Source organism: Hippocampus bargibanti, linkage group LG01 (assembly GCF_051943395.1).
Source record: "Hippocampus bargibanti isolate YZ-2025 linkage group LG01, ASM5194339v1, whole genome shotgun sequence".
Taxonomy (NCBI): domain Eukaryota; kingdom Metazoa; phylum Chordata; class Actinopteri; order Syngnathiformes; family Syngnathidae; genus Hippocampus; species Hippocampus bargibanti.
In genome coordinates this window covers 3,915,365-3,941,022 of record NC_142734.1, presented here as the reverse complement: position 1 = coordinate 3,941,022, position 25,658 = coordinate 3,915,365, and the positions used below count along the sequence as shown (strand labels likewise).

Here is a 25,658-nt window from a genome sequence, read left to right as displayed (position 1 = left end):
TGCCCCCGTCTACCCTAAAACCCCTGTCGCTTAACTCATTCACTGCCAGACGATGTGCGAAAAATGTGTCCACTCCAGTGCCAGGGTTTTTGTCATTGTCACTCGACTTCCAGGAGCCACAGAATATTGGGTTTTAGGATTACATAAACATTTAAAGGACAATTGACGCCTCGGTTGACTCCATAATTTGTAAAATTGCTTCAAATGACTTCTACTGAGCGTATTTTACAAAGATTCCACCGCATAAAGCTATATTTTACGTTTTAAGACTTGCGCTGAATATTCAACTTGTTTTTGAGTTGGTGACGAGTCCTCACGTCACGTCACGGAAGGAACACCCCTGACCGAGAAAGGACAAACTGTAGCAGTCCTTTCATCACGTCAATGCATTTTGCGGTACTTTGTTTGGTCTGAAAAGTTCGTGTTGATCCGTGTTGATGGCAAAATTAGAAGGAAAACACATAAATAACGCGATGGTGAATCGTTGTGTGTTGCACCGAGCTTATTTAATATTCGCTGACAAAAATTTCAAGGGAAAAAAATCAGCCCATTTCCATGGAGCTTTGTCACCATCTTCTTCCTTTTTTGGGTGCTACATTTTCCCCCCAGATACCTCAAAATGACATGGAATAAATTATTTAATCGATTGCAAACATGTATGCTTTCCTCTTCAGAACTATTTGAATCATATTCATAACTGGATGAGTAACAAGAAAGCATATTTTCCGAATCTAAAGCCATTGTTTTGATTCTCGAGCAAAGCAAGACAAGACGTCTTGGCGTGACACCACGGACAAGGGGGTGAGACCTTCTGAAACTGGCCACTTCCGGTTTCAAATTGAAGTAGTTTTTAGACGCTTTAAGTTATTTTTATTGGTGTTTTGCATTTGACTAAAAATATCATACTATGTGTTTTGGGTATTTTAGATGCTATAAAACGTTTTTCTGAAGTCAGTTAGGAAACAAAAAAAATGATGTCGGTTGTCCTTTAAGGCAGCACAAGAAACCTTAGACTCTTCTTTCTTTTTTTCTTTTATCAGAAAAAAAGTTAATAATAATAATAATACATTTCATTTTAAGCGCCTTTCAAATCTCTCAAGGACACTTTACAGGCACAGACATCGTGCTGAGACGGCGATCAGGGGGGGGGGCACACAGAGGTGGAGGGAGGAAGAGGATCTGAGGGAACGAGAGCGAATAGAAATTTGAAGGTCAGATAGTTATAATTCCTAAATTATATGGGTCTCGAGTTATATGAGCTTGAAATGAAGGCGGCTGTCGAAAATACAATGCGATACATACATATTGGTTTATATAGCGCTTTATCAACAGCTGACGCTGGAACAAAGCGCTAACATGAAAAAAAGGGAAATGCTGCCCCCTTTTAGAAGGGAAAAGAGGACATGGCCAGCGGTTTATCGGCACCCAAACAACAACAACAAAAAACATAACGCACTCTACGTCATGTTTTCAATTCCCGAATAAATTCGGGAATAGCAGCGAATGAGTTAAAAGTTATAATAGAATGGCAAACAGCTTGCCAAAAAGCGAAGTCAGGATCTAGCAGCATTTTCACGAATTACAGTAAAGTCTCGTTATATCGATATCGGATATATCGATAGTCCCGGTTATATCGATACTATTTCTATGCACGCACGGAGAAAATTACATGCAAACAGGGTCAGATATATCGATAGTCCCGGTTATATCGATATTTTTTCGGACTCCCTTGAATATCGATATAACGAGACTTTACTGTATTTAAAAGTATTGTCGACAAAAACAGGAAGAAGCTAATCGTTACTCCATGTGGCATGGATGAGATCATCACATTTGTATATTTTTTTGTACCCTACTTTAACAGTAATCAAGCCAAGCCAAATACTCCATCTACAATCGCAATCAGCTGATCATCAATGGCAGCGAGCTTCCGAAGCCCTGCTTTATCAATCTTCCAGGAAAACATTTCATATCATTAATTCATCTTCAATTTGTGTGATGCCTTCCTCTACACAAGATTCATATCAACAAAGACTACTTTGTCGTAATGGCTTTTTTATGAGGAAATCAATTTTACCAGACCAATAATAAAATGCGAACGAAAAAAGTACTTTGACTCCCCGCCTGCTTTAGACAAAAGTATATAAATTGCATAAATTCGTGACACACTCAAAATAAACCTATTTGTCGCAGAGGCTGAAAAAAAAAATGAACTCCACATGTAGTGGTTAAGATCATTTTTCCCCCCCATGTATTGTAGTGCAAAAGCTGTAATTAGTGTCATTGTACTGCTCTGCGGTGTTCAACCCCCTTCAGCTAATGAAAATCAAAACAGCATTTAGCTTGGTTGTGTACTAAATTATCCTGTTACACACAGATGAATGATTGGGAGTGCAAGGCGGTCTACCTATCCTTGAGAGTTTTGAAAGCTGCTTAGAAATGAAATGTATTATTATAATTACCACAAGGGGGGAACTTGCAATTTACATGACAATGTCATACATGAATTCCTTCCAATGGGGTGGATTCTGCTCGGAATGCCCTGATTTTGATACAGATGAGATAAGACTCCTCCCATTCCATTCCATTTTCCGAATCTGAAGCCATTGTTTTGATTCTAGAGCAAGGCAAGGCGTCCTTGCGTGACGTCACGAACAAGGGGACGGGACCTTCTGAAACTCTGCATCTGCAAGGTCATTTTGAAGTAGTTTTGGGACAATTTAACTCATTGGTGTTTTGCATTTAACTAAAAATATCAGTTTTGGGTATTTTAGATGCTATAAAACGTTTTTCTGATGTCAGTTAGGAAGAAAAAAAAAATGGTGTCGGTTGTCCTTTAAATTCACCCATTGTAAAAATGTCTAGGTCTTAACAAAGACAAAAGAAAAGCCGTCAAAATGTTTTTTTCCTCAGTGTTCCTTCTGTAACGCTTCATCTCCTGGGAAATAGTATTGGGTATTGGGGGTAAGAGTGGCTACACCTCTGTATAACCCTCCGTTCAACCCTGTGTGACGGAAAAAAATATTGGCACCGCCCTACCCACTCTCGAGGACTTGCACACTGCAAGACTCCAAACGAGGGTGCGGAAAATCATATTGGACCCTCCGCACCCTGCCCACCACCTTTTCCAGCTACTCACCTCAGGCAAGCGCTACCGATCCATGCGCACCAAATCCAGCAGACATTTAAACAGCTTCTTCCCCCAAGCCATTCACTCTTTGAACAGTCGCCCAAATGGAATTGTATAGTGCCTCTTTGCAATTTTTTTTTGCTGATGATACTAATGCAGCGTGTTCAACCGGAAACACATTCCTTGTGTGTTCTACATACTTGGCAATAAAGATGATTCTGATTCTGATGAACAAATACAAACGCTTCATTCTCAAGATTGAATTGTGTAATTATGCCATAAACGTGTCTTAGACATTCCATGAATTCTTTTTCATGACCTGATCATAGTCTCCACGGATAGACAAGTGACTGTGAGAAATTCATGAGATCGAGCGAACTACTGTAAGAGATCATGAGACGGAATCGAGATAGGACATATAAATAAATCAGATGCGCTCTATTTTACTGCGATCACAAGGCGCTTGATCAAAATATGGAGAATCAAGGATATGAGAACCAAGCCATGACCAAACCATACATCCATCCTTGTTTGACAAGCATGTTCTTGCATGTGAGTGTGGGAGTGGACTATGAATTGCACTCTCTGGTATGACAGCATAACCGCAAGTTTCCCACATTTTGAGATAAGGGCACAACAGTATGTGCTGTTTGCAGTGTCAGTGGAGGTACCAGTCGTATAATTCAGTGGGAAATAACAACATAACGCCAGCAGTGTAATTTCCATCTTCCATTGAAGGGGTGACAGTGAAATTTTAAAATTCAAATTACAACTCAACATGAATTAAGATGATGTGTAGTGCCAAAGACACATCTGAACACAATAACCCTGACTATTCATGAGAACACCATTGATGCCACAGTGGAGAGATCATCAGGTTACAACTGTAAACAACAATCTGAAATATACATAGAACAGGTATTCGCAAAATTGACCAAGTGATAATTTAAAAAAAAAATCTAATTGCATCCAGGTGATAAAAACAGCAACACTGTAACAACAACAGCAACAAGACGTAGTGCACATTGAGCTCTGAACGCAACACCACGTATGGCCTTAAGTTATGAGCGACTTCATTTTTGGGTTGGTCGTTCATTTCACAGCAAGTGTAAATTTGCCACATGGTACAGGGATATATTCTTCAAGGTAGAGCATTCAAATTGTTTAGTTGCACTCAGCTGAAGGTTAAACAAAAATAACAACAAAATAACAAAATAAATAAATATATAATAATATATATAATAATATATAATAATATATAATAATATATAATAATATATATATTATAATAAATATATATATATATAATAATAATAAATAACATATATAAAAATAAATAACAAAATAACATTTTAGTCTGAATGCTAACCTAAAATGTGAAACTCCAGGGAAACATGGGCTAAGAATTAGCTCTATGTGGCTATGTTGTTCCCTTTAAAGCAATGGGTATCTGAACACTAGAGGTGCTGCAACATATATACCATACCATATAACACTGCTCACATTTATTCAATTATTAATCCTTTACATAGAACAACTATTACTGCCACACTGAGAAGCCGATTAGAGCTGAGCCTCCAGTATAGCATATTTGGATCTATATGTTATACTCAGCTAGGTCTTCAGTAGTGCTACTTCTCAATCAATTTAGGCTGAAAAAAGCGTGTGATTTACTACCAGTCCACTAGAGGGTACCATTAGCCAGGAAATAACTAACAACCTTTCTAATTATGTCAATTTTTTTCTTGAAAAGTCCAACTTGAAAATAGCTTTAACAGTAAATCTAAAACCAATTCCATTTCTTCTCCTCTTTCAGCCATTGTGGGTTGATAAAACCGCAATTAAATCAACACAATGCATTTTCTGAAGCAGCTCGCTCCCGATACAGTATGCTAGCCCAGGCCAGTATGCACTTATCACTCACGGCGAGTGCTACTATGATTTGCTACTGACTAGCCAATCATAATTTGCGAAAACTGTGATGTTACTAGCGCCATCCAGCAGGCCTTGAGTTGCCAACTCAAACTCTGATTGGTTAAAGCAACTGCTTCATTGCCATTGATTTCTGCAGAACTGATTATGAAGGCATCCAGGTAGATTTCTGACCCTGGTAACAAATGATGGCTGACATGTGATTTGTTAAATGCTTAAAAAACACAGAACTAAAAGCAGCAAAACAGGGGGAAAATAATAAAATGAAACTGAAAGACAATTTGGAATTATTTAATAAGAATTCATGGACAAAATATAATTTACATTAGTCTGTGATTCAGGTAATTTTAGGCCAGCAGAGAAGGCGTTGCAGGCCCTGACGGCCCACCACTGGTTATACTGCTCCAGGTGGCCAAGACATATACACCCGAATGAACACCACAATAAATAAATATCATATTTTTCCCAGTAGTTCTGTTTTAATTAGTTTAAATAAAGTCACAAGTGCATGTTTATTTTATAAGCATAACATTATAGTATTATATTACTAATTTAAAAGCACATTTGCTTTTTATGGTTGGTTTTATGTTTTTTTTTTATGGGGATGGAGCAAATTAATGGCATCCCCATTCATTCAACAAGGCGAAAGATGATTTGAGTGTTTTAAATTACGATCGTGGTCATGTATTAAATTAAACAGTGACTTCAAGGCACAACTGCACCTCACCAACACTTCCACAACAATCAGCCCACTGCTTGTCTTTATTTGATGAAAATATAATGGCATTAGATAATATTCAATTGGGAAATTGTCTTAATGGTGTTTAAGAAAGGCCCTTGCAAATAAAGGATACTCAGTCTGATTCATTTTCGAAACCCACAAGAGCTGAAATGTTCGCAATTGCTAGAATTTAAAGTAAGAGAGAAATTGTGTCTTTGATGAATTATGGCGAGTGAGAGCATAGAAACACACTTTCAAACGATGCATTTCAACTCACAGCATCAGTCCGACATATTGAGCTTGACTCGCTAAGATGTTCTTCAACCCACACTGACCCACGGGGTCCACTTCTGAAGAATCTTATTATTGCATGCAAAGCTGTTTGCTCAAACTGAAGTAGAGTTCACATTGTTTTTGTAAGTATAGGACAGACGCAAACGAAAGGTTAAGGTTGATCTTGTTTCACTTACATGTTTAATGGAGTGTTTAATGAAGTCATAGCCTCCACGCTGCAATATCAACAGAACATTTGAATACAGATGATTTTAATGCGGTTGCAGCAGACAGTACATGACAAGAGGTACTTGTTTGTAAAATTTAATGCAATGCTACAAACAATAAATGCAAATCCATTGGTGTTGTGTTTTTTCACCAATTCCGAATGACTTTATGGATGGATGGGTTCGATTAGCCTTTATTAGTCTTGCAGTGGATACATTTACATTTCACAGCAGCAAAGTGACAAAAGTAAGAAGAAATGGAGGGAAGAAATAGAAAAACAAAATACAGGACTTGCTGTAAAGGCAGCCACTCTCGCGGCGCCATCTTGAAGTTAAAAACAACAACAAAAAACTAAATAACAAATAATGTGACACAACAGAAAAGCCACACATTCTTAATTTTAAGCACTTTCTGCGCCCTATTTGTTGCATGAAGCAGTTCTCGATGAAAGAGGACAGGATAAAAGCATCCTTTTCACCAATGGATCACACGTCATGGTGGAATGTGCACGTCTACTACAAGATAAATGTTGAAAGCAAACACGAAGCTGTCGCATCCATTGACGAATAGAGACTGTCTCACATTTCCAGTCCCACGTAAATCCATTTCAATTCCAAGCCGCGACTGACACTCCATGCATCCATCCAGCCGCAGACTGTCCAACAGCACCAACCTTTCCACTAAACAAAGCGGGGCTGTGAAAATGCTGCCCATTACGGCCGCAAAAAAAGCATAATCGCCCCAGAGCGGTCCAGCACCAAATGACATTCCTCCCAAATCAAAAACAGTGCTGACATATTCGAAATTAATTTTCGGGATACAAACTTTTTGCCTTACACACTCTGTCTGGGAACCAATTAAGTTCGTAAGCCAAGGTATCACTGTATTTCAATAATATATGTTATTTTGCGGTATTTTGCTTGCTTTTGGTTTCATATTAGCATTATGTGTCACAGATAATACATTTCAAAATGAAACGCTTTCCTTCTACTGTACAGTTTAATAAAACTAGAAGTACTTTAATTTCTTATGTTATTTATGTACAGTAAAGTCTCGTTATATCGATATTCAAGGGAGTCTTATGTATCGATTTATGTATTAATTTTCTCCGTGTGTGCATAGAAATAGTATTTTGATCTGTTTGGCCTGCAGCGGCTCAGTCCAACGTGACCAGCTGCCTGGTCGTTGGGAACAATTGATACTGGCTATATTACATTTAATAACAATAACAGCAGCAATTTAGTGCCCCCTGCAATATGGTACGGGCGACGTTTTGGCACACATTTCCGGAACACATTTGGTCTGTGTGTGAATTAAAGTACAGTAAAGTCTCGTTATATCGATATCGGATATATCGATAGTCCCGGTTATATCGATACTATTTCTATGCACGCATGGAGAAAATTACATGCAAACAGGGTCGGATATATCGATAGTCCCGGTTATATCGATATTTTTTCGGACTCCCTTGAATATCGATATAACGAGACTTTACTGTATAAGGTGATCATTGACGTTATCCTTTTGACAAAACAGAGGGAGGGAAAAGGGATGGATAGAGAAGTGAACCGTGGATATTGTTCAAGGAGTCATTTCAAAGTCAATGAGTGTTGAGTGTTCATATGCATAATACATGTTTGGGGAGTTTACTCGACTGATGTTATTTAGATACGAATCCATATGATGACATATTCTGGCCCGTGTGTACTCGCTCAAAATGAAATAGATAAATCCCAGCATGTTCATATTTGTCCCACGTGAATGAGGGCACTGTGTTACTTGTCAGGGAACGGTGTGGTACATTTCAACACTAACATAACATTGTTTGTTGTCTCCTTCCTCTTGTCAACCACAGAAGTTTTTTTTTTTGTGTGACAGATCTTCATTCCCACAGCCTCTCACCTCTTAAAACGTTCGCCCCATAAAAGCTCACGCCGCTCATGTTCTCAAACATTTTTGAGTAATTCCTTAAAGCAACATTGGATTAGTTAACGCGTCCATCTCACATTGCAGAGGTTTGATTCCGACTCCGGCTATCCTCTGTGCAGTGTGCATGTTCCCTCCATACCTATCTGTTTCTTCAGCCGTCATCTGTACTTCTTTCGACTGAAGAAACCTTTTCATCAATGAACCACTCTTGTATGACTGAGAGCTTACACAGACTCTCCATACGTAGTTTTTTTTTTTCTCCAGGTACTCCCACATTCCAAAACAATCATGGCAGGAATACTTTAAGATTGTCCCTATGATTGAATGTGGGTGCGGACGGTTGTCCGACACTGTGTGCTCTCCAATTTGGCTGGCAACCACTTCAGATTGTTCCCCGCCTACTACCTGATGACATCTGGGATACGTTTCAGCACCCCACGCAACCCTCGTGAGGATGAGCGGATTAGAAACCGAATGGATGGATTGGGTCTCCTCTCTCACCCAACTCTCAGTAAAACAGATGAGGTTTTTCAACTGAATTCATGGCCATCTTATACTTTACTGAACAGCCAATATTACAGGCAAAGAGTTAAGACTGGCAATGAATGTCTGCTGTCACATTTCCTTAAACATTCTCTCACTCGACCTCTCAAAACTCTTCTAGAAGTCCAGTTTTGATTTACCGCATTTATTCGAGTATAACGCGCACAGTGTATAACGCGCACTGCTAATTTTCAATTAAAAATCTGTGTAATTTTTTGTTTCACTTTTGGTATTGGTAATTGTACAAAACAACAATGTTTAACTCACATTTCAGTCTGGGTGAGGCGAGGAAAGGAAATGAAGTGTAGCTCAAGAAATGGAAATCGACAATAAAAAAAGGGCCATGCGTGTGATCCGGGTCTTTCCGAGAATCGAAACTGAACCTTAACAACAGCGACTATGTCAATGAGGAGAGCTGACACTGGGGAAAAAGGATGCTTGTCATTCAGAATGTCTTGCCCCAGGGCCCAACCATGCTCATTCACGAAATGTTAACCTCAGCTTCATCAACTGGTCGTAAAATGGATTTCACTGAGCACACAGTATCTGTGTAGAAACATTTCACAGGTGTCTGTCATGCCATTCCTGCGGTCCTATTATGAAGTAAAACGTTTAATGCAGCCCCATAGCATCTAAGGAGATCACACTTTTTAGTAGCTTGCCTGTGGGGCCTAAACATTTCCGATTATTGTCCCTGGTGTTACACAATTGCCATTGGCGGTGACAGATTAACAGTTTGCCTTTTCTGATAATTGAAACACTTTTGATCATATGCTCAAATTGTTATTGTGGCAGCAGTACATGAGTGAAATGAACTGTGAAAAACTGTGGACCTTAGAAAGATTTTTTTTTTCATCAGAGACAGAAAGCTTGCAGACGAGGTGTCCATTATTGACGCTTAACTCACAGGTGCACTCATCGCAAGCAAGGCCCTTCAGGCTCACGCTGTTCTTGTGCTTCAGGAGATTTGGTGAAACTAAGGTAGAATATGCTTCTCTGCCTGGGCGTGTCCACCCTTCCCTTTTCAACAATTGAGACTAGCATAAACTAATTTCTGAAATGTTAACTCTTTGGTCAAAAATGCCCATATCTTTCACATTTTTCTTTTTGAAATCACTCTACCGAAGCTGTAGATGTTGTTTAAGTGCTATATTATTTATTATTGTCGCGGCTTGGAATTGAAGCGGATTTACGTGGGACAGGAAAAGTCTCTTTTCGTCAATGGACGCTACAGCTTCGTGTTTGGTTTCAACATTTAGCTTGTAGCAGACGTGCACATTTCACCATGACGTCCCTGATCCACTGGTGAAAAAAGACGCTTTGATCCTCCAAATTTCTTCACTGCGAGACGAATAAAGGTACATCCATCCAGTGCTTCGTACAACGAATATGGTGCAGAAAGTGCTTTTGTGTTGTGTCACATAATTTGTTATTTATTTGTTATTTGATGGCGCCTTGAAAATGGATGGCTTTACAGCAGGTCCTGTATTTCGTTTTTTCTACTTCTTCCTGTCCTCCTACTTTCATCACGTTGCTATTGTAAAATGTAATTTTTTTCACTGCGAGACAAATAATTGCCAATCCAATTAATTAATGATTGTATTAGTTGAAGAGAAAACAACACCAATGTTCCCAATGTCGTTGGGCCAGCAGAACAAAGAGATAATGAGATTTGGAGGAATTTGGAGGCGGTGTTGTAGCCAATACCATCAGTCTCGGGAGAATTTGGAGGCGGTGGTGTAGTCTATACCATCAGTCTTCGGGCAGCAGGCAGGAGACACCCTGAATCATTTGAGAGCCAATCACAGGGAATTATTATTTTGTTAAAGAGGGATTTTCATTTCAATCCATTTTCTGAAATTCATCTAGTTTCCGCATAAGGGTCACGACGTGCTGGAACCTGTCCCAGTTGTCTTCGGAAATGAGTGGGGTATAATCTGAACTGGGTGCCTGTCACGGTTTGCGAGGTGGTGATGGCGGGTTCGGATCCCAAAAAGCAGGCAGGAGGGAGCAGGAGGTTGTTTGACAAATTGTATTAAAATAAAGTCAGCAGGAAGAAAATGTAAAACATCAAAATGATCTGAATGGAAAAAATACAAAGTAGCAAAAGAAGACCAAAAGTAAAAGCCCGCCAAGGTTAAACAAACACGTACACGATGCATGCTGCAACCAAACAAACAATGAATCTGCACCGGATGATCGTGCCAGGTGTCCTTTTAAGTGTCATTGATTATAACGACCAGCACCTGCGAGGCTGCCGGCAGGGCTGACGTCGCTACCCGCTGGTCGCCAATCTGATCGGGACGACCAGCACCTGCGCAGGTGCAGGCGGGGCCGACAGCGCCCCCCGTTGGTCGCCAACCAGATCATGACAGTGCCAGGGGACACAAAGACAAACAACCTCGCTGGCCAAAACCAAAATCTAGAGCAGGGGTGTCAAACTCATTTCACATCGTGGACTCGGTATTGCAAATTTCTGCATCACGTTGCAAATCAATTATTTCTACCTGGATTTTGACCGGTAGATCAGTAGCTTTAACTGGAAAATGTGAGCGAAAAACTGAAAATTCTGTCTCAAGTTCATCAAATACCTGAAAAAGTTTCTCAAACTCCCACAGTAATCCTGAAATCTTGTCTTTGTACCGCCTCACGTCCGCATCAGGTCTTGCGGTTGCGCATTGAAACCGCGGTTGAAAAATGAAAAACACTGCTGTTTTCTTCTACGTTGATCGAAAATGCACCACTCTGCCCCTTAGTGGACAATCCTTGAATCACACCTCATTAAAAATATGAATTCCATGTCGTTTGTGCATTTTTCCACTTTTAAAATCCCGCAGGCCTGATTAAACCTCCTTGGGGTCCGTTTCCGGCCCGTGGGCTGTATGTTTGACACCCCTGATCTAGTGTTAAAACAAACACCGACTGTGCGTCTTTTTTCTGTGACTGTAAAGTGTCCTTGAGAGCTTTGAAAGGTGGTTAAAATGTAATGTATTATTATTATTATTATTATTATTATTATTATTATTGAGGTTTACTCAAGAACTTCAGTCAAGTGTACAGGTACATGTTTAACAATCAAATATCACTCGCAAGTTTAATACTGCAAACTCCTCCTATCAACACCTCCACAATTGTATGATCATTATCACCGTGTCATATTCATAAGGCTTAATCAATCAATAAAATAAGCACGAGTGACAACGGATGCAATTTGTGGCACGCAAAGCAAGACAAAGTGTAACACAGTATGAGAACTACAAGGTCAAGTTGATGGCAGCTGCTCGCATGGCTTCCTACTGCAATCACATTGATATTTTTAAACCAGCCCAAAAAGAAAACTTGAGTGCACATGGGTGGTGGGTGATATGGCAGTGTCACAACACAGCGGCTTTAAGATGTCTTACACGCTTTTCGCCCCTCTGATTTTATTGTTCTGTATTCATTGGAGTGCGTGTTCTTCTTTTGTTAGTTTACGCATTGATGCTTCAGTAAAACTATGGTATGGCGGCCTGCAATCTGGAGTGACTGACGAGAGCATTAAGGTCTTCACAGTGTTGACATCTCTGAAAGGACCACAAACCATATCTAACAAAGACAATACTGATCAGAAAATATGTTTACAGCCTCTATTTTTAACCCTTTTCACACTCAAACGTTTTGCGGGCCGCATACATCCCATGCCAATGAGGTCAGTGTGATTATTGCTTGACATACCACTGATGTCATCACGTCGCTTGTATGCCCAAGTAGGAGGAGATCAAATTCAAGTTGAAATAAATGTTATTGTCAAATGGCAGTGTTTGAAATAACATCTCCCCCGGGCAGAAACTTCTCCACAAACTTCAACTCATCCATAATTCTTCAGCCCGGATCATCACCAGAACCTCATCCTTTCAAAACACATCACCCCTGTCCTCCCATATAGAGCACCACTGGCTCCCGGTCAAATATAGAATCAACTTTAAGATTCTTCATTATACATTTAAAGCTATCCATAACCTTGCCCCCCATACCTATCTGACCTTCTTCAAGTTCCCTCAGATCCTCTTCCTCCCTCCGCCTCTGTGTGCCCCCCCGCCCGTCTCAGCACGATGGGTGACAGAGCCTTCAGCTGCTCTGCCCCCAAACTTTGGAACTCACTTCCTCCCAACATTCATAACATCTAGTCTCTTCCCACCTTCCAGTCCCATCTACAAAACCAACTTATTTAAAATTACATTTTCTGTGTAGCAATGAGAAGGTTTCTTCAGCCGTCATCTGTACAAAAGTGAAGGTTTCGGACGTTTCGCCTCCTATCCAAGAGGCTTCGTCAGCGAACTAAAGTCTGACTGGTCGTATCGGCCCCATGTATATATCCCTAATGTCCAGACATGGTGGCGCCGGACACAGCTATGATAGGTCCCTACTCTCAGGTTGGGGGGGCAGAGGACCCCTCCCTGTGGCCCCACTGATTGTTCCTACATTCCAGACTAACGACTGGCCTATTACCTCCACTCCCACCGGTATCACCTCATCAGCATAACGACCCTCATCAGCATTACGAAAGTTGCCTAACCTGTTTTGCCTAAGCAGGCTATTATTATTATTATTATTATTATTATTAATATCCATCCATTTTCTTCTGCTTATTGTTTTGGCAAAAGAGCCAGCTGCCTAACATGGCAATGTTGGATATGCCAGAAACACCAGAATACGCCATGACATCCAGTACTGATTCTCATCCTCTAGTTAAGACTCATTTTTTGTAGAAGCTGCAAGACGAAGTTGTTGATTTTTTGAAACAGTTAATCCCCGAAACTTGGAAACAGCCTCATTTTTAAATGTCCTTTCTTGGAATTCACTCAGAGAGATTCTAGTTGTGATGTGCTGTGTGTGTGTGTGTAGGTGTGTCGTTTCCAGTTCCTATCCAGCCAAAGATTTCTGAAGCCTGCTTTCGGAGCTGTGGAATGAATATGCTATGAATCCCATCTAACACTTTTGTAATGAGGAATGTCTGTGGTCTTCAGTATGGGATTTGAGAATACATTTGGCAAACACAAGTTGGTGCCGCGCATATTTTTATACTGGCAGCATGACTGACCAATCTTCTGTCTTTGATGGGTACTGGGTATCGACTTTCATCATTATACTGCAGTTAGTAAAACACTGGTGTGTCTGTTGTTTAACCAAGAGTGACAAAAACATTTTCAAAATAATGACAGACTCTCTCTGCTGGGTATTGTCATTCTAATCGTGGCTGCGTGTTTAAACATAAGCTGTTTTGGACTTGGAGTTAGCACATAAGGTACGTAACGAACTGCTCTGATGTGATAGTTTCACATCGGCTGCACATCTGTTGAAATAAAGGCCAGCAATGAGACTGACATGCTATCAAAGACTGGCAAGATAACACATACAAATACAAGGAGTTGTCTTATGTTGTGCACGCTTCACAAGTTCATTCAAATAATAGATGGAAGTGGAAGCGCCATTTTAGATGAAGATGTTCAATCTAAAAGTGTTTACATTGCATGTGAAAATCAAATACAGTAAAGTCTCGTTATATCGATATTCTCGGGAGTCCGAAAAATATCGATATAACCGGGACTATCGATATATCCAACCCTGCGCGCATGTAATTTTCTCCTTGCGTGAATAGAAATAGTATCGTAATAAGCGGGACTATCGATATAACCGATATCGATATAACGAGACTTTACTGTATGTCATATCAGGATTGTTCCTTGATGTGGGAGCGATTCTCAATTACGAGGCTAATGGCAGTCGCGTGGACACGGGAGGCGCATCGGTATTCCCGGATGTACTAGGTGAGCGCAACTTCTTACTGGTCATTAAATGTTTTCAACGTACTCCTATTCATTCTATACGAAGAGAACATTTACGGTACGCCACATGACGCATTGCAAATAGCTGCCACCTCCTCAACTGTCGAGTGCACAATGTGGCAATGCACTCCCTCCACTTTTATAACAACTTTATTTAATCGAGGGCACTTAAGGGCCCGTGACAACTCATTATCTTGCTTCAGCAACTTTGTGGTTTGCACCCAAGACAAACCACAAAGTTGCTGAGGCACAGTGAGGCAAAACCAAACAGTATCAGTACAATAATTAGGTGGCCTTCAGCATCTTAGCTATTCAACAAGAGAAGGGGGGTTTGTGAAACCACAAAAAAAAAAAAAGGCAAGCATCGTCTTGGATAAAGTTGAACAGTTACGTCGCAACAGTAGTTCAAAAACAAAGTTGATTTAAGCATTGTTGAGCTTACCTTAGTGAGATTAGTGAGTGGGTGTGCTGCTGATGGGTCATTGGTGTTTCAAGTGGAGGGCGGACGCATCAAACCTTCAACCTGGTGTGGCAGTAAAGGAAGCAGATGACAAAAAGACTTGTAGATTCGGTGCGCATCGCCACAGAGTCCGCCCGCAGTCAGCAAGCAGCAGTCGCAGCGCTTTCACAGTCGCGCTCAGCTCGGAGAGATTCGATAGGAATGAACCAGACGGACTTGCTGCTGATGTCTCTCCCCGACTCTGGAGCTCACACTGACTCTTCCGATCTCTGCTGCTTGCTCTGCTTTCTCCCGCTCTATTTAAATGTCTTTCTTGCACACACATGGATTCCCCACATCGCATCTCTCTCTCTCTTTCTTTCTCTTTCTCTCCACTCTCTATCTGGTACTCACATGAACACATAGCCCTCTCACTCAGGGTGGTTGCCCCACATTGTAGATTGTCTTTCAATGGACACCAATATCCCTGCCCGCGTTTATTGATATGTTCTTATCATACCACCGCCATCAATCTGGGTAAACCCAAGGATAGGACAAAGAGATAACACGGAAAAGCGACAGGATGATCACCAAATGACCAACCTGCCCGCGTGAGGGTTCCTGCTGCTTTGGGTGAAGGTGACATGGGTGACACGGCTTTGCTTTGAAGTGCAAATGAAATGTCATGCGTGTTAGCTAGTGAGCCCAAATACTACAGCGGTGAAGGCACGCTTGTGGCTGTTTCTATATTCACATGTGCCACGCTAAATTGAAATGCAATTTTCGAAAACTTCAGAGGACACGACTGCAAGCACAATTCACAAAAGGAAATAAAAGATGTTCAATCCTTGGTCGTTTCTGTGCTTCAGGGTGAATGACTGTGACCTTTAATGTTGAAATTCATTGAGGTGTACACAGAAGTACAATGGAAACTATTTAAGCCATCCATTATCTAAGCAAGAATCGAACCCATGACGCTGCGAGACAGAGGTGCTAAACAGTTGATAATAATATTAATAATAATAATAATACATTTCATTTCTTAGCGCCTTTCAAAACTCAAGGTCACTTTACAATCACAGGAAGTTTTTAAGCCAAGGGGTTCGTTAATCGAGGTGTCAGTGTATTCTGCCATCTCTTTTCCAAGCAATGGGTACGGGAGCTATTTTATCAGCAAATGAAATGGCACTTGTTCAGTATCAAATTATTTGGTTCTCTAATAAGAAAAGAATCTGTCAAGCTTTGTTTGGTCAATTGATTTTGTTACAACTGATTTGCTGGGTGCAAGAGGCAGCCATTAAATGTGAGTGGAAGAAACGCAGGTTCATCAAGAGGGCAGAGCCATCATTTGCATCACAGACATATTTTGAAATATCCATCCATCAATTTTCCGTACCGCTTATTCCTTATTAGTGTCGCGATAGGTGCTGGAGCCTATCCCAGCTATTTCCGGACACTAGGCGGGGGACACCCTGAATTGGTTGCCAGCCAATTGCAGGGCACTATTTTGAAATATTTGGGCATGAAATAGAGTGTACCTGCACAGTGTTATCCAAAGCGATAAAAATCAACCGCGGGCTTGAGGGGTAAAGTTGGCTTCAGTTTTACAGTTTCATAATCACCATCTATGGTGGGATTGAAGATTTGATCAAAGGATCCTTTGAAAGAACATTTTTGTCACTGTCACATTTGAGTATACAATTCTGCACAAATATTACTGGATGTTGTTATATAAGAACTCAGAGACAATGATGGTCAAAGAAACATTTATATTTTAGGAATGTATAATGATATCACAGGTTATTATGAAACAGATCTTCAAGTTCTCAATGCCTTCCTGTCCCATCGCTGTATTGTGTCTACGCCGACATTCAACTGAATTCTGGGGAATAAATATTTAGAGAAAGGGAGAATTGAGTGAGCTTGTTAGAAAGAATTGTTGGGAGATTGGATTGACATTTTGTGTTTTCCAATTTTCAGAGGTGCAAGAGAATGAAACCAAAAACAAGGAAATCAGCTGACCAAGGAAATGTAGCATGCCTGAAATGTTCAGAATTTTCTAGCCATGCAACTTTTCCATGGATCAACTGATTTGATTGTTTTTTTTTACTTCACACATGCCAGTGGAATTTATTCAACATTGATACGACATGTCATACTGCAACGCAACCATCATCAACCGTAGTGATCACGCACTTGTTATTCCTATATTAGTTTTTCTGAGTATCGATTCGCCCGCCTACTGCCCGACGATGAATCCAGCGCAATCCCCCACCACGATCCTTAAAAGCGATAAAGCGCATCGGAAAATGGATAGATGGCAAGGATCAATTCTTGTATACTAACGATGAATTGTTGATGTCGTAGACATTAAAAATCTAAAGTAACAATAGTTTTGTTTGACGTCCTTCACAAGAGTATCGCGTATCCAAGCTTTTGTGACAAATACATCACTGTTGTGCAATTTTTTCAAAGTGAATCTGCATGTGTGTGTATTTGTATGTAATGTGGCAAGAAAACAACCAAAGCAGCCATCTTTAGCGGGTAGGGTGGTACGATTTTTTTTTTTCCCCTCCATCCTAACTGTCCGTTAATCTACAATTAGTTTAACTTGTAGTAGACGTGTACATTTCACCATGACGTCCCTAATCCACTGGGGAAAAAGACGCTTTGATCCTCTCCTCTTTCATTTAGAACTGCTTCATGTAACAATGAGGCTACAGAAAGTGTTTAATAATGAATGACTCTCTGTATCTTTGTGTTGTCATATTATTTAGTTTTTTGGGTCATTTTACTTCAAGATGGTGCCACGAGAGTGGCTGCCTTTCCATCAGCTTCTGTATTTTATTTTTCTACTTCTTTATTTCCTTTCCTCTTTCATTCATTACTTTGCTGCTGTGAAGTGTAAATTTCTCCACTGCGACGCTAATAAAGTTGCTTTGAAAGGCGCTTGAAATAAAATGTATTGTTATTGTCAATCCAATCCAATTAGAAGTATATTTTTTTCTAATAATAAATATAAATAAACAATAAAACAATGGTGTAAATTACTCTGATCACATTTCCATTTCTAAACGTCGGTTCCAAGCTTACTTTATCCAGTACTTATCGTGAAAAGAGTACCTTTTATATATGTCATGTCATCTTCGATTGATACAGTAGATATATGGCTGAAATTTCCATGAGTATTATTTATGTGTTTGCCTGAAGAGGGGTTGTGGCTTTGCTGCGTGCTTTTGACCACTGTGAAAAGCAAATCAACTGCTCACGCATCCCTCTGGCCATCTCTGTTGTGTTTTGCAAGACAGTGTGACTACATGATTGAAGAAAATCCCAAGCTCAGTCCTCAGGAACAGCTCATTCACAGGCGCATTATAACACACACACACACACACACACACACACACACACACACAGCAAAGTTATTATATGCTTTCTGGACACGTGTAAATTGCAGAGCATAGAGCACGAAGGACACGCATCCTCTTGTTTTGGCGAAAGAAGGTTCTCATCAACATCATGGACCATTTTTCATATGGCGTCAGTGGCATGAACGGCAGAGCCATTACCTCAGGAAGCCTGCAGGGCCTAATTTAGTAGATGAATCATCAGATCTCCATTCCCCTATAGGGACAAGTCATGAGTAGCACGCAAATCAGGTGACCTGATATACACAGTGATACGTCGGTTTACAAACCCCTTGGCTTACGAACTTTTCGGTTTCCGAACGTTAAATTTATGAACATTTTACCTTGGCAGACGAACAATTTTTCGGGATATAGACGGAGCTGCCACAATGAGTGATGTGTCGTTCGCAAACGAGCCCGTTCTCCTAACAAAAATGGCAGCCGACTGTTTTTGTCCTCTATTGCCTGCCCCCAGTATTCTTTTAAAGCCATGTGATTTGTCAAGAATGCAGCAGTGAGGGGGGGGGGTTTATAGACAGAGAGAGAGTGAAGCCATTCTCCAAAAAGAAAATGGCTTCCGACTTTCTTTGTCCTCTATTCCCCGCCCCCAGTCTTCGGTTAAAGCCATGTGATTGGTCAAAAACGCAGAAGTGAAGGGAGGTGGTTTAAATATTAACGAGATAGGCAGACGGCAGTGAGAGTGTTTCAACTTTTATAGTTCAAAGGCAGAATGGAGACTGCAAGGTTAAATTAGCCCATCAATCAGGCTCTACAAAGAACCCCCACAAGCCATCTGTACACTTGATGCAAAAAGCTATCAACCCAGCTAAACAGAACACAATTGATGAGGAACTACATAAAATTAGTACAGGTTTGCTTGCAACGAAATGGTGGACATTTGGAACACATCTTGGGAAAGAAAGCCATAAATTGACTAAAAATTGACAGAAATAGCTGACACTATCGTCAGTGGTGAATGAAACTGAATAATGTGTGGTTTTAATTTGAAATAAATAGCTTTTTAATCAAAGCCACAATTGAAATTTTCATGGGTACGCATCTTTTTGGGTCATTTTTTGAACTTTTTTGAACCAATCCTGGGTCATTTTTATCAAACTGATGCCTGGCAGTCGTGCAGCCGAACCCAGAAAAAGAGAAAAATAGAGCAACGGTATAAAAATAGTTTCATTTCTTACAGGGAAAGTGGAAAGTACAGCAGCTTCAATCGGTTATGGTGGAAACGTGGCGCAATGCTGCCTAGGGTGTTCTGATCAAGAGCAATGACAGTGGAAGACTCAGGCCAAATTCATCTAATGGTTACCCATTTTCTGTTTCAGGATGCTCCTCCAACTATGATGTAGATATTCACTCAGAACAACTAAATATGCGTTTTATTTTTACTTTTTCAATAGTTTTAAAAGTCTTGCTATTTTATTCCTAATGCTAAACCGACCCTATGGGTTGGATCAGTGGGTATTAAACTCGAGCCTTTGGATCGCTTGCGGCCTGCCTCTACATTTTCCTGGCCCACTTAACTGGACCATAGATGAATAATGTTTTTTTTTTTCACACTGGCCACATCATCGAAACGTGTACATGCATAGGACTTTACATTCTAATCCACAGGTGTCAAAGTCAAGGCCCGCGGGCCAAATCCGGCCCGCCACATCATTTTTTTTGGCCCGCGAAAGCAAATCAAACTTGTTAAATTCCATGATGATTGCTAAAATCTGAGCCAAAATTTCATATTTTTGGATGTCAACCACAATAAAAGTCATTATTCTTGACTTCAGATTTGAAAACGAATTATTCATTAATTTGCTGTGTGCTCTATATGTAATATTTGAAGGGATTTAAACATTCTAATGGGTTCCCCAAATTCATAACGGCCCTCGAGAGGAAACCATAACTACAATGTGGCCCGCGGAAAAAAATGACTTTGACACCCCTGTTCTAATCCATCCTTCTACAGCCGCCACCCCTCTAGTAAAAAAAGTGATAAAAGTGATTGGTTATTATTTATTTTATCAGCAGAATCAGAATCAGAATCAGAATCATCTTTATTGCCAAGTATGTAGGACACACAAGGAATTTGTTTCCGGTAGAACACGCTGCACTAGTATCGTTGTCAAAAAAACTGCTAAGTGGCACTATACAGTTCCATTTTGGCTACTGTTGAGCAGTGTTATTTTATTAATTAGAATATATTATTTTCTGTTTGTTTCTCTTCTCAAGATCCCAGAAATATTTAACTCATACTGATATTGAAAATATAATGTAGAGCGCCATTCCCAAATGTGTTTGGGTTTTGGTTTTTCATGCTGGGGTGCCAATAAAACGCTGGCCGGACCTCTGGCAATGTTTTTCCCTTCCACAAGGGGGTATAATTTCCGTTTTTTTCCATGTTAGCGCTTTATTCCAGCTTCAGCTGTTGTTAAAGCGTGACGTAAACCAATATGTATGTATTGCATTGCATTTTGGACAGCCACACTCATTTCAAGCTCATATAACTCCAGACCCATATAAATTTGGAATTAACTCTTTACTTCTGATGAAAGAAAACAGTCTAAGGTTTCTTACGCTGAATTGAATGTTTATTTAGTCTTAAAACTCAATATTCTGTGGCCTTGGAATTTGAGTGACAATGACAAAAACGCTGACACTGGAGTGAACACATTTTTACATGTCTGACAGTGAATGAGTTAATGTTTGATTGTGTGTGACAAACAAAAGTTTTGAGTAGAAAAAAAAGAAGTGATTAAACTCGTTTCTGCAATTTCTATGCATGTTTTTACTGTTTATGAAGCTTGAAACTTGATATGTCCCTGCTCATAGCAGAGTCCGGCATCGCCATGTCTGGACAGTAGGGATTTATATATAGGGCCTAAACTACCAGTAAGACTTTAGTTTGCTGAGGATGTTTCTTGGCGAAGAAGCGAAACGTCCGACACCTTCAAAGAAGTACAGATGACGGCTGAAGAAACCTTTTCATCGATGAACCACTCCTGTACGACTGAGAGCTTACACAGACTAGGAAAATTCCATCAATTTGATGTTGATGTCATTGTCACTTATGCTTTCCTGCCCTTCATTCTCTCTCAGATGGACTCACTCAAATTGTCAGGCCAAGCACAGGAGCGGCACATGAATTCATGCTTGGGAGTTCGAGCGTGTGTGGATGTCAGTGATATAAATGAATGAAAAAATGAGCAATGTAGTGGTGAGACAGCCGACTACAGGTCATGGTGAAAGATTTGATGAATGTGTTCCACATTCTTGCCTGGCCTTCTCGCTCAGTGGAGAAGTCACAGGACCAATGTGACCATGCAGGGCGGCAGTGAGTGAAATATATAGATTACATTTAGCCAACACATTTTAGATATATATATATATATATATATATATATATATATATATATATATATATATATATATATATATATACAGTAAAGTCTCGTTATATCGATATCGGATATATCGATAGTCCTGGTTATATCGATACTATTTCTATGCACGCACGGAGAAAATTACATGCAAACAGGGTCGGATATATCGATAGTCCCGGTTATATCGATATTTTTTCGGACTCCCTTGAATATCGATATAACGAGACTTTACTGTATATACATACATACACACACACGCACACTCACACATACACACTCACTCCGGACAATACGGTATGTAGGAATAATGACAATGGTGTATGTTTGTTAAAATCCTGCAAATCCTATTTCAATTGACTGAATATAAGTTTTCGCTCAAGCGGCTTTGTTAAAATACATATTTGATTGCAAGGGTTGATCTAATCTTATTCCCTATTACGTTATAGTAGTATTAGTAAAAACTTACAGAAAATTGGAACTGAGCTGCAAAGAAAACAGCAGTGGGGCTGACTTTAGAACCAATCCCCAATCAGGGCTGTTTATTTATTTTTAGCCTTTATTCCTCGCACAAGATGACAAAAACAAGGTAATCATCAGGTTGATGCATTGTCAAACACATCCAAATGTTCTGCTTTACAGATTTGGCAATCGTATTTCCATTGTCAATATGATATTTCAGATGTTTAGCAACACAGAAGTTCAGTTTAAACAGTGTCTTTATCCAAAATCATTTTATTCACCACTTGTTTCTCTGCCATGCTAGAAAAGTGTGAAACCAAACTAGAAATGAGAGGACGCAATATCATTACATTACATCATTGACACTGAATATTTTTCTGTCCCAATCTTTTTTTTTTTTTGTAAGGGTGTTGCACTGACAGCAAAGAGCCATGCGTCATTCTTGCTCATCTCAAATATCTTGCCACCAGGAATGAAGTCGTGGGGGACTCACAATGAATGGTAGCATAAATCCAGCACCTGGTAAATACTCACTGATCAACATGCATTCACCTTCACTCAGCAACACATTCATATCATTCAATAATTACATGGTCACTGTGAAAGATCAAGTGCTTCGTCTTATAAGACTGAAATGTGAAGGTTCAAGTGCTCCATATAGGACTCAAGTGTTTTCATGTTCATGTGTATACAAAACGCACAACGGTCACATATAGACACAGCCGAGCATACACACAACTTGGAACCAGTCCACGAAGTATGAGTCAAACAAGTGGAACAATACTCATGGGAAAACGGGAAAACCAAAAGAAACACAGGTATAGCATTGGAGAGCAAAAAAAGCCAAAAGCGGAGCAAATTAAACCAGAGCCTAACACGGGAAAAACACAGTCCAACAAGTGAATAGTCTTGAATCTGTGAGGAGGTTCAGCTGCCCTGGAAAGGCAGCATATTCAAAACAAGTGGATGTGTGGCGCAGGCGGACCCACTGACACTCCATCCATCCATCCATTTCCTGATCCGCTTTATATTCACTAGGGTCGCGGGGGTCTTAGAACCTATCACACCTGTCTTCGGGCAGTAGGCGGGGGACACTTTGAACTGGTTGGCAGCCAAGCACAGGGTACACAGAGACAAATAACCTTACGCACCCACGCTCACACCTACGGACAATTTTGAGTGTTCCATCAGCCTACCATGCATGTTGCACTCCACACAGGAAGCTGGGTTATAACTCACGACCTCTGTGAGGTGGACGCGCTAACCACCGTAGAAGTTACGTAGGGTCTTTGCATATGCTGTGACGAGATTCAAACCAGAATGTCTGCAACCACAAGGCAGGGTATTAACCACTTTACGATTGTGGCCTTCGCCCATACCTCTTCTTCTTCTTTTGCTTTCGGCTTTTCCCTTCAGGGGTCGTCACAGCGAATCAGTGTCCGCCATCTTAGCCGGTTTTGTGCATCCTCTTCTCTCACACCAGCTCCCTTCATGTCCTCTTTCACAATATCCATAAACCTCCTCTTTGATCTTTCTCTCGGTCTCCAGCCTGGCAGTTCAAGGCTCAGCATCATTCTCCCGACATAGTCACTCTCTCTCCTGTCCAAACCATCTCAGTCTGGCGTCTCTGACTTTCTCCCCAAAGCCTCTAATATGAGTTGTCAAAGTCAAAGTCAGCTTTATTGTCACATATGCTAATATGCATGAAATACAGCACAGATGAAATGAATGTCCTCTCGGACCCAGCGTGCAAGGCACTTATAATGGCTAAAAGAGACATACAATTGACAACAGACAATACATGTAATTTCTGAATGTAAAGTGAGGTAGTGTCGTATGTAAAGTGAGGTAGTGACGTATGTAAAGTGAGGTAGTGACGTATGTAAAGTGAGGTAGTCTCATATGTAAAGTGACATAATGTAGTAATGCAAAAACAAACAACAAAAAAAGGGTTGGAGAGAGGTCTTGTAGAAAAAAAAACAGAAAGAAAAAAAAACAGAGTTCAGGATGATAGTATAGTGTGTCGCTTGTAGCGTTGTACCTCTAATGTACTCATTCTTGATCCTATCCAACCTGATCACTCCCAAAGACAACATCAACATCTTCATCTTTGCTACCTCCGGCTCTGCTTCCCATCTTTTCTTCAGTGGCACTGACTCCAGTCTTCGCTCACACTATGGTTCTGAAAAATCACAATATGAGCGCGCTGGCATCACATATACAAATTACAATACAGTATGTTGTTTTGTCCATATGGATATGCGCGGTTACGTTGTGGGCTAGATGCATTTTCTGTTAGGTTAATTGAAAACAATATGGTCATTCATAAAAGAGTTTGTACACTTGTGTCCCTCGACAAGAAGCATCCTTTTTGTCTATTGCTATTTTATGTGAAAAGAAACTATACATGTAATTTTACAAACATGAAAATAATTTCTTACCATTTAAAGTGATGTCTTTGCAAGGATCGGGGAGTAATATGAATGTGACTTTGGTGCAAATTTCAGTGCAGAAAGCGTTAGTGTTAATTAAAAAGAGCACGTTATTCAATTTAGCCTCAGGCGTCAAGATTGCGATTGGAACATATAAATTCAATCACATAAATCAGTCCATCACTTCAAGCAAGAGGTCACTCAGTGGATAAGAGAGGCCCTTTCCATAGTGAAAGGAAAGAGGCAGCAACCGTATCAGGCTCGCGTGGGCGTTACAAAGCCGCCGTACAGATTGTTGATCGTAGTATTCAACACAAAATATATCTACACAATAGAAAACTAGTGTCATCTACAAAATATTTTCCACCATCACTCGATCATCATCACCTATGCATAGTTTGCAGATGAGCCTCACACATGTTACCATCGTTGTATTTCCCCTTCGCACTCAGAATGCATAGCAAATCTGTCAGTGCGGTTATCGCCCACACCCCCAGTACAATCTTGTCAGGCAGTCTGTGCTGGGAGGCAAATCACTGCAAAGTCACAGTCACAGAGAGCAAGACTTATAAGAAGCATCCTTGGATTGAATCAAATCTCCGTTCACAGAGCACTCATATTAAATACACTACATTTACTGCTGCAGTCCCGTTGCATTTGTTGCGCCCCTGTCTGCATAACATTAACTGTATATTCAGTACAATAGGAACTGACACATGTGTACAGTAAAACACATTGGTCCTTCCTTGAAGTAATAAAGATACCAGAACCACTTTGAGGAGATTGTAACCAGGGGTGGGCTGGCCATTGAGAATATCGGGAAAGCGTGTTGATTTTCCCAAACGGATCCTCCCAAAAGGAAGGTGCAAGGAAATGGTTGCACTGTGACGAGAATGGAAAGGATCGGAGTTGTTTTTGGAAATAATAATCTGATTAACACCACAGGTGGAGGAG

At 40.3% G+C, this 25,658-nt stretch overlaps 1 protein-coding gene across 3 annotated transcripts in view; it reads right to left on the bottom strand.

Moving 5' to 3' along the window:
* Window positions 1-24,443, bottom strand: part of opn7b (opsin 7, group member b) — a 60,561-nt gene extending 36,118 nt beyond the window's left edge. The window contains exons 1-2 of one of the 3 annotated variants that reach the window (XM_088990893.1): window positions 24,314-24,443; window positions 15,024-15,104 (exon numbers count right to left, since the gene is read on the bottom strand). Coding sequence is in view for 1 of the 3 variants with exons in the window: in XM_088990877.1 (XP_088847003.1) it covers window positions 24,314-24,328 (15 nt within the window). In the remaining 2 variants the exon portion in view is untranslated. Of the gene's footprint in view, window positions 1-15,023; window positions 15,330-24,313 lie in introns of those variants that run through there. The other 2 variants (XM_088990877.1, XM_088990886.1) reach the window with 2 other exon arrangements.
* Between the last annotated feature and the right edge of the window lie 1,215 nt (window positions 24,444-25,658).